At 42.5% G+C, this 14,434-nt stretch overlaps 1 protein-coding gene across 1 annotated transcript in view; it reads left to right on the top strand.

Annotated features, from left to right (window-relative positions):
* The window catches only part of LOC135559354 (phosphatase and actin regulator 3-like), a 58,153-nt gene that overhangs the window by 34,014 nt on the left and 9,705 nt on the right, over nucleotides 1-14,434 (top strand). Inside the window, exons 2-7 of the mRNA XM_064993523.1 lie at nucleotides 1,265-1,429; nucleotides 2,045-2,209; nucleotides 6,372-6,593; nucleotides 9,742-9,961; nucleotides 10,509-10,747; nucleotides 11,097-11,250. Coding sequence (XP_064849595.1) covers nucleotides 1,265-1,429; nucleotides 2,045-2,209; nucleotides 6,372-6,593; nucleotides 9,742-9,961; nucleotides 10,509-10,747; nucleotides 11,097-11,250 — 1,165 coding nt within the window. The remainder of the gene's footprint in view (nucleotides 1-1,264; nucleotides 1,430-2,044; nucleotides 2,210-6,371; nucleotides 6,594-9,741; nucleotides 9,962-10,508; nucleotides 10,748-11,096; nucleotides 11,251-14,434) is intronic.

Raw genomic sequence — 14,434 nt, 5'->3', positions numbered from 1 at the left:
TCACAGACCTCCTCCACGCTGCTTACCCTCTTCCTTGGATGCACTTGGACTGCTCTGCCTCCGAGGGGGCTCCTCTCCACCGACTGACTGCAGCATCTGGATGTGGTCACCATGGCAACAGCAATGGTCCAACCCCACACCCCCCCATTCTCCTTCTCCCCCCTTTTCTAAGCTCGCTGTGCTAATGCTCGCCGCTGCACGTCTTCAGGCTTGACCTGGATTCCGTGGTGTGCTGGTGTTTCCCCATTTATTTGGGGTCCAATGCCAGAGCCCGCTCCTCCCCCACATCCCATCCCCAGGCCATGAGTTTGTAAGAATAGAGAATATCGTGTCGCTTACAGCATTGGGGCTCTATCCACCCTCCCTCTCTCCCACTCTACTCACACAGAGCCTCAGTGAACTGAGGTCATTTCCCCGTTTTGATTAAACTGCCACCTCTGCTGAATAAAGAAACCAAAATGTCTGCCTCCTGTCTGTTCCTGTTGTAGGGGGTTTAGTCACACTTTTCCGCTTGGATTTTTTTCTGGTCTATTTACTGTAAATTTTAATATATGCCCTCTGTTTGTTTGAGATTGAATGTTAGTACAACATGACAGTCCGAACACATGTAAGTCAGTATAGCTGTTGTGTGGGCGCGTGGCCATGTCTTTCATTGAATCCCATGTTCCCTTCTGATGTTGAGGAGCTCTTGATGTGGGAATGTCAAATCAGTCACCACAGTCAGTTCATCACATCGGACTAATCGATGGAGCAAGATTATCAGCGATGCAGTTTTCCTGTACATACTCTGCTTATGCCTTCATGAGAAACTTGTTTGGGTTGATGCACCTGTTTTTTCTCTTGTGAGCTGTGGCTTTTCTATTTGGTGCTTGCTGTCTTGCTGTATGCTTTCTCCTCTCAAGTCTTAAAGGGGAAAACCATATGAGACATAGGGATGGCAAGTTCTCGATGTTCATCAACTATTTTCTCTCTTTGTTATTTCTATTGAATTGAAATACGTTTCATTTACTTAATGCATTGAGTGAACAATGACACCATGGCATGATTTGCCAAACCATGAAATATATCGCATATATATGATGGGATTATTTGCATATTTAAATGTTAACACATTTCTTTCCTCCTACCCATGCCTCTCTTCACCCATCTCTCCACATCCCTGTCTCTACCCCTTCCTTCCTTACTCTGTTCCTCCTCTCTTTTTTTCTCTCTCCTGTCTTTCCATCCTCCCTGTCTACCCCCACACCTCTCGCCCTGGTTGCAGTGGAGGTGATAGACCAGCAGAGGGTTCTGCATAGTGGCTGCCTGGTATCGGGGGTGCACACCCCGCCCATCCGCCGCAACAGCAAGCTGGCGAGCCTGGGGCGCATCTTCAAACCCTGGAAGTGGAGGAAAAAGAAAAACGAGAAGCTGAAGCAGAGCTCCACAGGTGAGAGACCCATCGGTAAACTACACAAACATGCACACTCACCTTTTCCTCTTCCCTACCAAATTAGGCCAGGCGTAGCATATTATGAGTAAAAGCACTTGGGTAATATCCCAACTATTTAAAATGGCTTTCTCTCTCTGTCAACTTATGACCCCAAATAGGACTTTTGCATATTGGTCTCAAGTTTTGTCAGATCAGTACATGGTCATGAAAGAAAGGAAGCCATTTTAGAATATATGGATATAATGTAGTCATGTCTCCTTAAACGCATGGGTTGCTACCCACATTAACAATGTTCTAACATACACATGCCAGAGCAGGCTGGTGGGAGGAGCTATATGAGGACGGTACATTGTAATGGCTGGAATGGATTGAATGGTACGGTATCAAACATGTCAAACATATGGAAACCACATTTCAGTCATTAGAATGAGCCTGTCCTCCTATAGCTCCTCCCACCAGCCTCCTCTGACACATACAGCATAGTGCTGTTGCCTTAGGACTGGGATTTCCAAGACTAGTAGTCATGCTATGGAGATGATGAGTGTGAAATAGAGGGTAAACATGGTTGTCAAACTAAGCTGTGTATGTTGTCTCTCTATGTTCTCCATGCAGATGTGGCATTGTCCAGTGGGTGTCTCTCTCCAGAGCCCGGTTCCCCCTTGCAGGGCCCCTCAGATGGGACATGCATGTTGGGGGGGTTTGGGGGAATGCTCAATGCCACTCTCACAGTCAGCAGTGTGGAGTATTTGGGCCCCGAAGAGGAACTCCCCCCGCCAGGTAGGACAGCCTACCTCCATGGAAAACTAAGGCTTAATCCCAAATTGTTGCCTAGATCCTACGCTTTATGCACTTGTGGAGATCTAAGAAGATTTGATTGGTATAATGAAGCTTCTACCTCTTAGCCTATCATAGGGCAAGGTTGAGCTATAGTCCTCACCATATATTTGGACAGTGAAGCTAAATGTTTTAATTTGGCTCTTTACTCCAGCATTTTGGATTCAAGATGACATTTTGAATATGAGGCAAAAGTATCGAATGTCACCTTTTCCAAGTCCTCCTTTCAAAGAAGATACAGTGGCAAGAGAAAGTATGTAAACCCTATGGAATTACCTGGATTTCTGCATAAATTGGTCATCAAATTTGATCTGATCTTCGTCTAAGTCACAACAATAGACAAACATAGTGTGCTTAAACTAACAGACAAATGATTGTATTTTTCTTGTCTATATTGAATACATCATTTAAACATTCACAGTGTAGGTTGGAACAAGTATGTGAACCCCTAGGCTAATGACGACTCCAATTAGCTTTTGGAGAAGAGTCAGCTAACCTGGAGTCCAATCGATGAGACGAGATTGGAGTTGTTGGTTGGAGCTAAAGACTTGTCCTCTGAAACATGCTAACATCTCTGTTGACGAGTCTACGATACGTAAAACACTAAACAAGAATGGTATTCATGGTGGGGCACCACGGAAGAAGCCACAGCTGTTCAAAAAAACATTGCTGCACGTCTGAAGTTTGAAGACTTGCAACTGAATGTTCCACAGTGCTACTGGCAAAATATTATGTGGACAGATGAAACTACAGTCGAGTTATTTTGGAAGGAACACACAACACTGTGTGGAGAAAAAAGGCACAGCACACTAACATCAAACTCATCCCCACTGTAAATTATGGTGGAGGGAGCATCATGGTTTGGGGCTGCCTCTGGGCCTGGACAGCTTGCTATCATCGACAGAAACTTGGGAATTCATTTTAGCCTAACATTCTCCTGCGAAATGTTTTTATCTGTTTGCCAATTGAAGCTCAACAGAAGTTTGGTGACGCGACAGGACAACGACCCAAAACACAGAAGTAAATCAAAAACAGAATGGCTTCAACAGAAGAAAATACACATTCTGGAGTGGCCCAGTCAGAGTCCTGACCTCAACCCGATTGAGATGCTTTGGCATGACCTCGAGAGCAGTTCACACCAGATATCCCAAGAATATTGCTGAACCGAAACAGTTTTGTAAAGAGGAATGGTCCAAAATTCCTCCTGACCATTGTACAGCTTTGATCCGCAACTACAGAAAATGTTTGGTTAAGGTTATTGCTGTCAAAGGCGGGTCAACCAGTTATTAAATTCAAGGGTACATACTTTTCCCACTCTACACTGTGAATGTGTACACTTAGCGATACCGATAACTGCCGAGATTCTATTTTATGCCAGAGAATTTGTTCAATTTTACACATGGAATTCATATAAATTGCCATCCAAAACAGCAGTTGCTCCAACCCAGTTAGATTAATTTTTGAGTAATCACTGTGAGGGGGCCATGGAATTTGACTAAATCCTTTCGTGTTTATTTTTTAGGCATATCAAGGGGATTTAGAAAAGAATGTTGTAACCATTTTCTTTTTTGAAAACAATTACGTTTTGACAACTTTACCATAGACTATTACAATATACAGTACCAGTCAACAGTTTGGATACTCCTACATATTCAAGTTTTTTTATTTTTTATTTTTAAAACTATTTTCTACATTGAAGAATAATAGTGAAGACATCAAAACAATTAAATAATACATATGGAATCATGTAGTAACCAAAACAGTGTTAATCAAGTCAAAGTACATTTTTATATTTGAAATTCTTCAAAGTAGCCACCCTTTGCCTTGATCACAGCTTTGCACACGCTTGGCATTCTCTCAACCAGTTTCATGAGGTAGTCAACTGGAATGATTTTCAATTAACAGGTGTGCCTTAAGTTAACTATAGGAATTTCTTTCCTTCTGAATGCGTTTGAGCCATTCAGTTTTGTTGTGATAAGGTATACAGAAGATAGCCCTATATGGTAAAATACCAAGTCCATATTATGGCAAGAACACCTCAAATAAGCAAAGAGAAATGACAGTCCATCATTACTATAAGACATGAAGGTCAGTCTGTATGGAAAATTAAGAACTTTGAAAGTTTCTTCAAGTGCGGTTGCAAAAACCATCAAGTGCTATGATGAAACTGGCTTTCATGAGGACTGCCACAGGAAAGGAAGACTGCAGAGGATAAGTTCATTAGAGTTATCAGCCTCAGAAACTGCAGCCCAAATAAATGCCTCAGAGTTCAAGTAACAGACACATCTTAACATCAACTGTTCAGAGAAGACTGCGTGAATCAGACCTTCATGGTCGAATTTCTGCAAAGAAACCACTACTGAAGGACACAATAAGAAGAAGAGACTTGTTTGGGCCAACAAACACGAGCAATGGACATTAGACCGGTGGATATCTGGCCTTTTGGTCGGAGTTAAAATTTGAGAATTTTGGTTCCAACCTCCATCTCTTAGGATCTCTGCATTTTTCGTTCCCACCGTGAAGCATGGAGGAGGTGTGATGGTGTGTGGGTGCTTTGCTGGGGATATTGTCAGTGATTTATTTAGATTCAAGGCACACTTAGCCATGCTGGCTATCACAGCATTCTGCATCGATACACCCGTTTTTCAACAGGACAATGACCCAACACACTTCCAGGCTGTGTAAGGGCTATTTGAAAAAGAAGAGTGGAGTGCTGTATCAGATGACCTGGTTGGACCGCAGAGTGAAGGAAAAGCAGCCAACAATTGCTCAGCATATGTGGGAACTCCTTCAAGACTGTTGGAAAAGAATTCCAGGTGAACCTGGTTGAGAGAATGCCAAGAGTGCGCAAAGCTGTCAAGGCAAAGGGTGACTACTTTGAAGAATCTCAAATCTAAAAAAGATTTTGATTTGTTGAACTACATGATTCCATGTGTTATTTCATAGTTTCGATGTCTTCACAATGTAGAAAATAGTAAAAATAAAGAAAAGCCATGGAATGAATAGGTGTGTCCAAACATATTTTAATGGATGAAAAAAAAAGCTTTTCTTTCAAAAACAAGGACATTTCTATGTGACCCCAAACTTTTGAACGGTAATATATAAGAAAAGCTTTTTTTTGTCCATTTTTAAAATAGCATAAAATTGATCAGAAATACTGTGTAAACATTGCTAATGTTGTAAATGACTATTGTAGCTGGAAACGCCCATTTAGGTAATTCTATTTCAAAAATAAAAGCCATCTGGCAGCTTCATTAAATAGTACATGTAAAACACCCGTCTCAACGTCAACAGTGAAGAAGCGACTCCCCGGCCTTCTAGGCAGAGTTGCAAAGAAAAAGCCATATCTCAGGCTGGCCAATGAAAAGGTTAAGATGGGCAAAAGAACACAAACACTGGACAGAGGCACTCTGCCTAGAAGGCCAGCATCCCGGAGTCACCTCTTTACTGTTGACGTTGAGACTGTAATCAAACCCACAAATGCTGATGCTCCAGATACTCAACTAGTCTAAAGAAAGCCAGTTTAATTGTTTCTTTAATCAGAACAACAGTTTTCAGCTGTGCTAACATAATTGGAAAAGGGTTTTCTAATGATCAATTAGCTTTTTAAAATTATAAACTTGGATTAGCTAACACAATGTGCCATTGGAACACTGGAGTGATGGTTGCTGATAATTGGCCTCCGTACGCCTATGTAGATATTCCATAAAAAAATCTGCCGTTTCCAGCTACAATAGTCATTTTAACAACATTAACAATGTCTACGCTGTATTTCTGATCAAGTTGATATTATTTTAATGGACAAAAAATGTGCTTTTCTTTCAAAAACAAGGACATTTCTAAGTGACCCTAAACTCTTGATCGGTTGTGTGTGTGTTTCTTATAAATATGATTCACAGCGGCTATTTTAGATGTATAAAAGTCCCTCAAAATGAACCACATGATACTCCCACGACCCACTAGGGAGCAGTGGAGACATCTGAAAACAAACACCAGTGGTGATGAAACGGCATCATTCATCACTGACAACTGTCACTGTAAATGTTGTCCTGGCGTTACGAGATTAAACTTCGATTAAACTTAATTAATTGAACACGTCTTTCAGTGGCTGAGCCTCCAGGGGACTGTGAGCCAGAGGGAAATAGCAGTCAAAATACAGAGGAAGAGGAAGAGGGAGAGGAGGAGGCGCAGCCTGGTGCCGATGCTTCTGAGGAGGTCCAGGAGGGAGGAGAAAAGACAGAGAGGCAAGAAGAGGAAATACTTCGAGGAACCACACCCCCTCCAGTAGCGGCCAAACCGGTGATGCCACAGATGAGCAGTGGCGATGGTAAGAAGGCTAGTTAAGTGTACCAGGGTTGCTGGTCAATTCGAATTGAAGAGAGTCCATTCAGGAAGTGAACAGACATTCCGATTCCAAGTTTTCCTTAATGAAAAGCATTGAGAAAATGTGGAATCAGAATTTCAGTTTACTTAATGAATTAATTGATTTGAAATGGAATTGACCCACAACCTGATGGTGTACTAAGAGAGGACCATAATGCCAAAACACTGCACTGCACACTCCGAGGAGTAGTGTGGACCCCACATGTACAAACACACACTCACAAGACATACAGTGCCTTCAGTAATTATTCACACCACTTGAATTTTTCCTAATTTTGTGTTACAGCCTGAATTTAAAATAGATTAGAGATTTTTTTTGTCACTGTCCTACAGACACAATACCCCATGTCAAAGTGGAATTATGTTTTTCACAAATGAATTAAAAATGAAAAGCTAAAATGTCTTGCGTCAATAAGTATTCAACCCCTTTGTTATGGCAAGCCTAAATAAGTTCAGTAGTAGAAAGTGCTTAAGTCTCATAAGTTGCATGGACTCACTCTGTTTGCAACAATAGTGTTTAACATGATCTTTGATTGACAACCTCATCTCTGTACCCCACACATACAATTATCTGTAAGGTCCCTCAGTCGAGCAGTGAAATTCAAACAGATTCAACCACAAAGACCAGGCATGTTTTCCAATGCTTCGCAAGGAAGGGCACCTATTGGTAGATGGGTAAAAAGCAGTGCTTGAAGAATTTTAAAAGGAAAAATGGGCATATGTTGCACAATCCAGTTGTGGAAATCTCTTAAAGACTTACCCATAAAGACTCCCAGCTGTCATCGCTGCCAAAGGTGCCTCTACAAAGTATTGACTCGGGTGTGAAAACTTATGTAAATTAGATATTTCATGTTTAATACATTTGCAAACAATTCTAAAAACATGTTTTCACTTTGTCATTATGGGGTATTGTGTGTAGATGGGTGAGAAAAAAAATGATTTAATCCATTTTGAATTCAGGCTGTAACACAATAAAATGTGGAATAAGTCAAAGGGTATGAATACTTTCTGATGGATCATACCTGTACGGCCAACACAAGGTTCGAGCTCACGTTAACAATGACAATTCGTATTCCAAAAACTAGCATACTTACTACCTGGTTTAGGTTGGCAAAGGCGACACTACTTCAAGTCTCAGGCCAGGTGGCTAGTAACTTATTATCTTTGTAGCTCAGTTGGTAGAGCGTGGCGCTTGTAATGCCAAGGTAGTGGGTTCGATTCCTGGGACCACCATGCATAAAAGGGGCTCCTGAATGGTGCAAGGGTCTAAGGCACTGAGATGCAGTGCAAGAGGCGTCACTACAGTCCCTGTTCGAATCCAGGCTGTATCACATCCGGCCGTGATTGGGAGTACCATAGGGCATTGCACAATTGGCCCAGCGTCATCCCGTTTCGGCCGGGGTAGGCCCGTCATTGTAAATAAGAAATTGTTCTCAACTGACTTGCCTAGTTACTTAAATTAAGTAAAAATGTATGCACACATGACTGTAAATAACATACAGTTGAAGTCGTAAGTTTACAAACACCTTAGCCAAATACATTTAAACTCAGTTTTTCCACAATTACTGACATTTAATCCGAGTAAAAATTCTCTGTCTTAGGTCAGTTAGGATCACCACTTTATATTAAGAATGTGAAATGTCAGAATAATAGTAGTGATTTATTTCCGCTTTTATTTCTTTCACCACATTCCCAGTAGGTCAGAAGTTTACATACACTCAAGTAGTACTTGGTAGCATTGCCTTTAAATTGTTTAACTTGGGTCAAACATTTCAGGTAGCATTCCACAAGCTTCCCACAATAAGTTGGGTGAATTTTAGCCCATTCATCCTGACAGAGCTGGTGTAACTGAGTCAGGTTTGTAGGCCTCCTTGCTCGTACACGCTTTTTCAGTTCTGCCCACAATTTTTCTATGGGATTGATGTCAGGGCTTTGTGATGGCCACTCCAATACCTTGCCTTTGTTGTCCTTAAGCCATTTTAAGCCACAACTTTGGAAGTATGCTTGGGGTCATTGTCCATTTGGAAGACCCATTTGCGACCAAGCTTTAACTTCCCGACTGATGTCTTGAGATGTTGCTTCAATATATCCACATCATTTTCCTGCCTCATGATGCCATCTATTTTGTGAAGTGCACCAGTCCCTCCTGCAGCAAAGCACCCCCACAACATGATGCTGCAACCCCTGTGCTTCACGGTTGGGATGGTGTTCGGCTTGTAAGCCTCTCCCTTTTTCCTCCAAGATAATGATAGTCATTATGGCCAAAAAGTTATATTTTTGTTTCATCAGACCAGAAGACATTTCTCCAAAAAGTACGTTCATCTCTATTAGACGGAACACGTCTCCTTCCTGAGCGGTATGACGGCTGCGTGGTCCCATGGTGTTTATACTTGCGTACTATTGGTTGTACAGATGAACGTGGTACTTTCAGGCATTTGGAAATTGTTCCCAAGGATGAACCAGACTTGTGGAGGTCCACCACTTTTTTTTTCGGAGGTCTTGGATTTCGTTTGATTATCCCATGATGTCATGGGAAAGGCAGATTGAAGGTAGGCCTTGAAATACATCCACAGGTACACCTCCAATTGACTCAAATGAGCTCAGAAGCTTCTAAAGCCATGGCATTATTTTCTGGAATTTTCAAAGCTGTTTAAAGGCCCAGTCAACTTAGTGTGTGTAAACTTCTGACCTGCTGGGATTGTGATACAGTGAATTATAAGTGAAATAATCTGTCTGTAAACAATTGCTGGAAAAATGAATTGTCATGCAGAAAGTAGATGTCCTAACTGACTTGCCAAAACTATAGTTTGTTAACAAGAAATTTGTGGAGTAGTTGAAAAACAAGTTTTAATGACTCCAACCTAAGTGTATGTAAACTTCCAACTTCAACTGTATAGTAACACTAGTGCAAACAGCTAACTAGCTCACATATTGTACATAAACAACATATTAAAGGACCACACATCCATACACAAAGAGGATATGGACCACACACACACACACACACACACACACACACACACACACACACACACACACACACACACGCACCCACCACTAAACTTAAATCTCTGTCTTTCTCTGCCTCTCAGACCCATCCGCTGTGCCCTCACACTTGGTCAACTCTTTCCTGCCTAAAGAGCCGCCGAGGACTCCCGAGAGCCTGGCCCCTATGGTGGCCCTGAGAGGGCCTGTCTCCAACCCCTCAGGGTCTCCTCACCTCGCCAATATTATGCACCTTCCCATGCCCCCTAGCTGTATCATGGAGGAGCTACAACGAGCCTTTGCCTCAAAGGCAAACCGTCAGGAAAGGTGAGCAGCACAGCCCATTCATTGCAAACAGACACATAACCTCACCATTATGTGACGGGGAGTTCATGTTGTCTCATGTTCTGGAACTTAAAGCCTGTAGGTATAAGGCTTTATAACTTGTTATAAGCATGTATGAGCCTTTATAATGTCTTAAAATAAGGCTTATATTATGTCTCTCTATGTATACATGCTAATGGAAAGTCTTTACAATGCATTATAACTGGATAATAATAGGCATGGGAAGGTGCATAATATTGACGACGTGAGGAGACCCTGAGGGGTTGGAGACGGGCCCTCTCAGGGCCACCATGGCGGCCGGCTTTTAAGTAAAGCGTTATAGTCGATTTCAGCGTACATCCGCCATGTTGCATGTTCACTCCCCCATTGAAGAATCCGGTGATAACTCCAATGGTATATTTACCTAAATGCTCACCTACTGTCTCCATGTTACCTTTCAAATGGACCTGCACCGCCATGCTCACCCATCCAAAAACCCCTCTTCTGCTGTTAACCCTCATGCTCCCTCCTCCCTCCTGTGTTCCCTCAGTGTGCATGGGCCTGCTGAGCCGGGCTCAACCCCGTGGCGGCGCTCTGATGGGCGACTCTCTCGCTCCTCCAGCTCGGAGAATCCATCGATGGCGAGCGGCGGCGTTATCGACTGGCTACACCAAGCAGAGAGGAAGGAGGCGGAAGAGAACAAGGAGAACATGCGGCTGGACCAGTGCTTCTCCGACGCCTCGGGCCTCCCCCATGATCAGGATGACTGGAACGACTCCGTCATCTCTGGTGGGTCTTTTCTTAAAGGAAAGATTACATTGAACGATATCCACCAAATAAACAACATGACTTATATCCCCCTTCCCAAGCGATATATAACAATCCAAAAGTAGACTTTAATTTTTAAACATTCTAACTCCTGGGCTCAACATCGGGGGGGAAACCAGACAACCGTCTCAACCCTTCGAACGGCGGTTACAGCAATTTTAAGGAATTGTTTTTGGGCATTATGGACTCTCCTAAACTTGAGACCTGCAAGTGATTTGAGGTTTGAGTTGAATGTGCACATTTTAGGTTAGGTTTCTGCCCTGTGAGAGCAATCTCGAAGTGATCGCTGACGTCCTGTGTGTGTATGCAGGTACACTACCTCGCAGGCTAAGGAAAGAGCTCTTGGCGGTGAAGCTTCGGAATCGACCCAGCAAAGAGGAGCTTGAAGACCGGAATATCTTCCCAGCGCGGACCGAACAGGAACGTCAGGAAATACGCCAGCAGATCGAGATGAAACTCACCAAGTAAGTGGTGTCATCTTCACCCACCCCTTTCTCAATGAATCTTTCCTTAATTCCTCACATCCTCTCGCCTCCTTCTCTAAAGGCGCTGGAGAAGAAGGTCCAAGGAAAGGGACCTGGGACCTTCTTCTCCAATATGGTTCGGAATCACGGCAAGAAGATAGGATTCAAGGAATAGTGGAATTGATAAAAAGCCCATCTAGATCACATCCAGTAGGCCTACTGCAAGGACCCCCTTCATTTTCTACATATTTCCTACCCTTTCGTGCCCTCAAACTCAACTCTGGACCTTGAAGCCGGTTCCACTGCTTGTTTTCATTGTTCCCCTCTAATCAGGGACTGATTTAGACATGGCACATCAGGTGGGTGTAATTCATTATCAGGTAGAGGAGAAAACCAGCAGGCTCAGGACCTCATATGGTAAGAGTTGAATACCCCTGCTATAATGGATTGATGCAAACCTGGGTTCAAATACTATTTTAAATCTTTCAAATACCTGCCAGATGGGAAGGGTTTGCAGTTTCGGAACTATTCTACTGGTCCATTTTTAGCACAGATAAAGTATCTGAAATGATTTAAAATAGGACTATTATACTGGTCCATTAAGCACAGAAGGTATTTGAAATTATTTATAATGATACTTGAACTCGGGTCTGGATGGACAACATGAACCTAAAGGCTCTTTTGGGACATAAGACCACACTATTGATATTGATTGTGTATAAAATGTCAATGTAAATACAGATAGAAATCTGTGAATGTCCACGAGAGAAGTGTCTGAACAGTGATAGAAGAGGATGAAACTATACGCTTACTGGTAGTGGCAATGTTGGAGTCGGTGAAGGTTTTAGAGTGGAGGTGAGAAAGACAATCTGAGGAGAATTATCCTCTCGCCTTGCATTGACTTGATTTGCGTCGCCCCATGTTAATTTGGCATTGTCCTGTACATTCTTTGGAATCAACGCTTGGACTTGGCCAATCCTAAATAGTGTTTCTATTGTGTTGGAGGGATTTTAAAGCAGCCAAGTGCTAAACCTGCTGATTGACCAAATCAAGGTTTTGACAAAAACCAATCCTTAGTTGAGGGAGTGAGATGAGTAATTACACTGAGTGGTTTCATGGCGTAAAATCCTGCAAACTCTAAGCTTCATTGTTGACGTGGTTATACAAGTAGAATGTGGCGCACTGTGATAAAATACCCAGATTCCTTCTCAAGAGCAAAAACTATTTATGATTTCAAGAATGCTACTGGAGGGTTAGAGATGAGAAATAAGGAATTGTGCATTTCCATTTTTCTATTGACTCGTTGTTGTTGGTGTACTGTTTAGTTGTACTGTCCATGCTATTTCACGCAAGACGTTCAATCACAGGAAGTTATTCGAATTTGAACACAACCTCCAGTAACAGTCTTCGCTATGTACAGGCCAGGGGGGCACTGTAGATATTAGCATATGGACACGAGACTTCCAGAATAGTAATGGAACAAAACGCTTCTCTAAACCAATAGTTCTTGTACTGTACTGTTTCACATTAGCGGAAAGCCACAACAGTTCGGTATGAGTACAGAATGTGAAGGCATTTTAGGACTATTCCTTCACACCAATGTGTCAAGCTGGGGTACACCACTGTGTTGTAACCAGCCACACACACACACACACACACACACACACACACACACACACTTTATTTTAACAGGGGAAACTTATTGAGACCTAGGTCTCTTTTACGAATGTGCCCTGTAATAACGCAGTCAAGTGCTACTCACCTTAGAGAAAGCGATTTGACAGTTGGAGACTCCCAGGAAAACAATCGACCTCGGGCTATTTTTAGTTCCGCTCAAACTAACAGGCTACTCAAATTGTAATTTTGTCACAGGACAACAAGAGAATGTATTCACTACCAGCTGCAAACAAACACCTTATGTAAAAGGCCACGTCAGAGCAGCAGTGGCAGCATGACTTGTAAGAGGCTTGCGTAAGAGCCCCAGGGTCAGGCAGTGTGCTTTGTGAAGACGACATTCCTCTCGCATGGGAGTGAGATGTGGAGCTGTCTGAGGAAGGTCGCATTGAGGTCGCCATTGTAGGCTTGTCACACAAAACAGCATAGATGCAAAAACTAGCATCAAACATAATAATTTGCTGTGTGATTTCATTGAAAGGGGTGCACACAATGCAATTGCGAGTTGTATTTGTAACTGAATAATATGCCTTCCATTCTATTTGAAATATGATAGTTATTTTGCTCACTGCTCAATGGTCTCTGCCATTTTGCTTGTGCAAAATGCTGTCTTAAGTGTGTAAAGAACTGCATCCCAATCGGGATCTTGGAAACCAACTGTGTGTCCTATTGGCTATGTGTACTGAATTAGACCCCATTTGAGATGAACTGGTAAACATATTTCAGGGGGACCACTATACCTCTAACATTTCTCCCCCTAAATGTCTGAGTTTTGACCGTTGAATTATGCCTGATTTCTGATGTGATTTTGAAACTAGAATCTGCACACACAGTGGGCTTCCAGGACCACGAGTTGGAGACCTGTGTGAGCACTGTGCAAGAGAACTCACAGGAGCATAGGGCACCACCCAAGCAGTCGGCACCAATTTGTTCCCTACATCTTCCCCTAGGCCCTCTGATCTGAGGCTTACAGATCAGAGATTTTCAGATCTGTACAGTGGAAGCGATATGATGGAAGCAGCACTACATTGCTCCTACCTATCCAGACCTTTCAGATCAGCAAACATTGAAGGGTAAGGACCAAGGGGTAGCGGTAGGGAGTGATTTCGGACCGGCTGTAGGGACTCTTCTCAGTATACTGTCATTTGTGCTCCCATCGTCTAGTCAGGTAGGGCTGTGGCGGTCATGAAAGTTTTGTCAGCCGATGATTGTCAAGCAACTAACTGTCGGTCTCATGGTAATTGACCGTTAATTAACACAAACATTTAGTATCTCCTGGCGTCCACTACAAGCCACTGATGTTGACCTTTTAAAAAGTCTAATAAATCCATGTAATATAGTCTACACCTTCACAATAAATGCATTATTTATTTTGCATTATTTATTTTAGACAGGTCTAAAGAAGCATGATATGAAGAACAGAATAGTATGCTATGCCAAATGGCTGTGGGCTACACTAGTTAATTTAGCAGACAAGATTTTCTTAGAATTCCGTGGCATTATTTTATAG

This window comes from Oncorhynchus masou, chromosome 18, assembly GCF_036934945.1.
Source record: "Oncorhynchus masou masou isolate Uvic2021 chromosome 18, UVic_Omas_1.1, whole genome shotgun sequence".
Classification (NCBI taxonomy): Eukaryota; Metazoa; Chordata; class Actinopteri; order Salmoniformes; family Salmonidae; genus Oncorhynchus; species Oncorhynchus masou.
The sequence above is the reverse complement of the archived record's forward strand: the minus strand, read 5'-3'. Positions and strand labels throughout refer to the sequence as shown.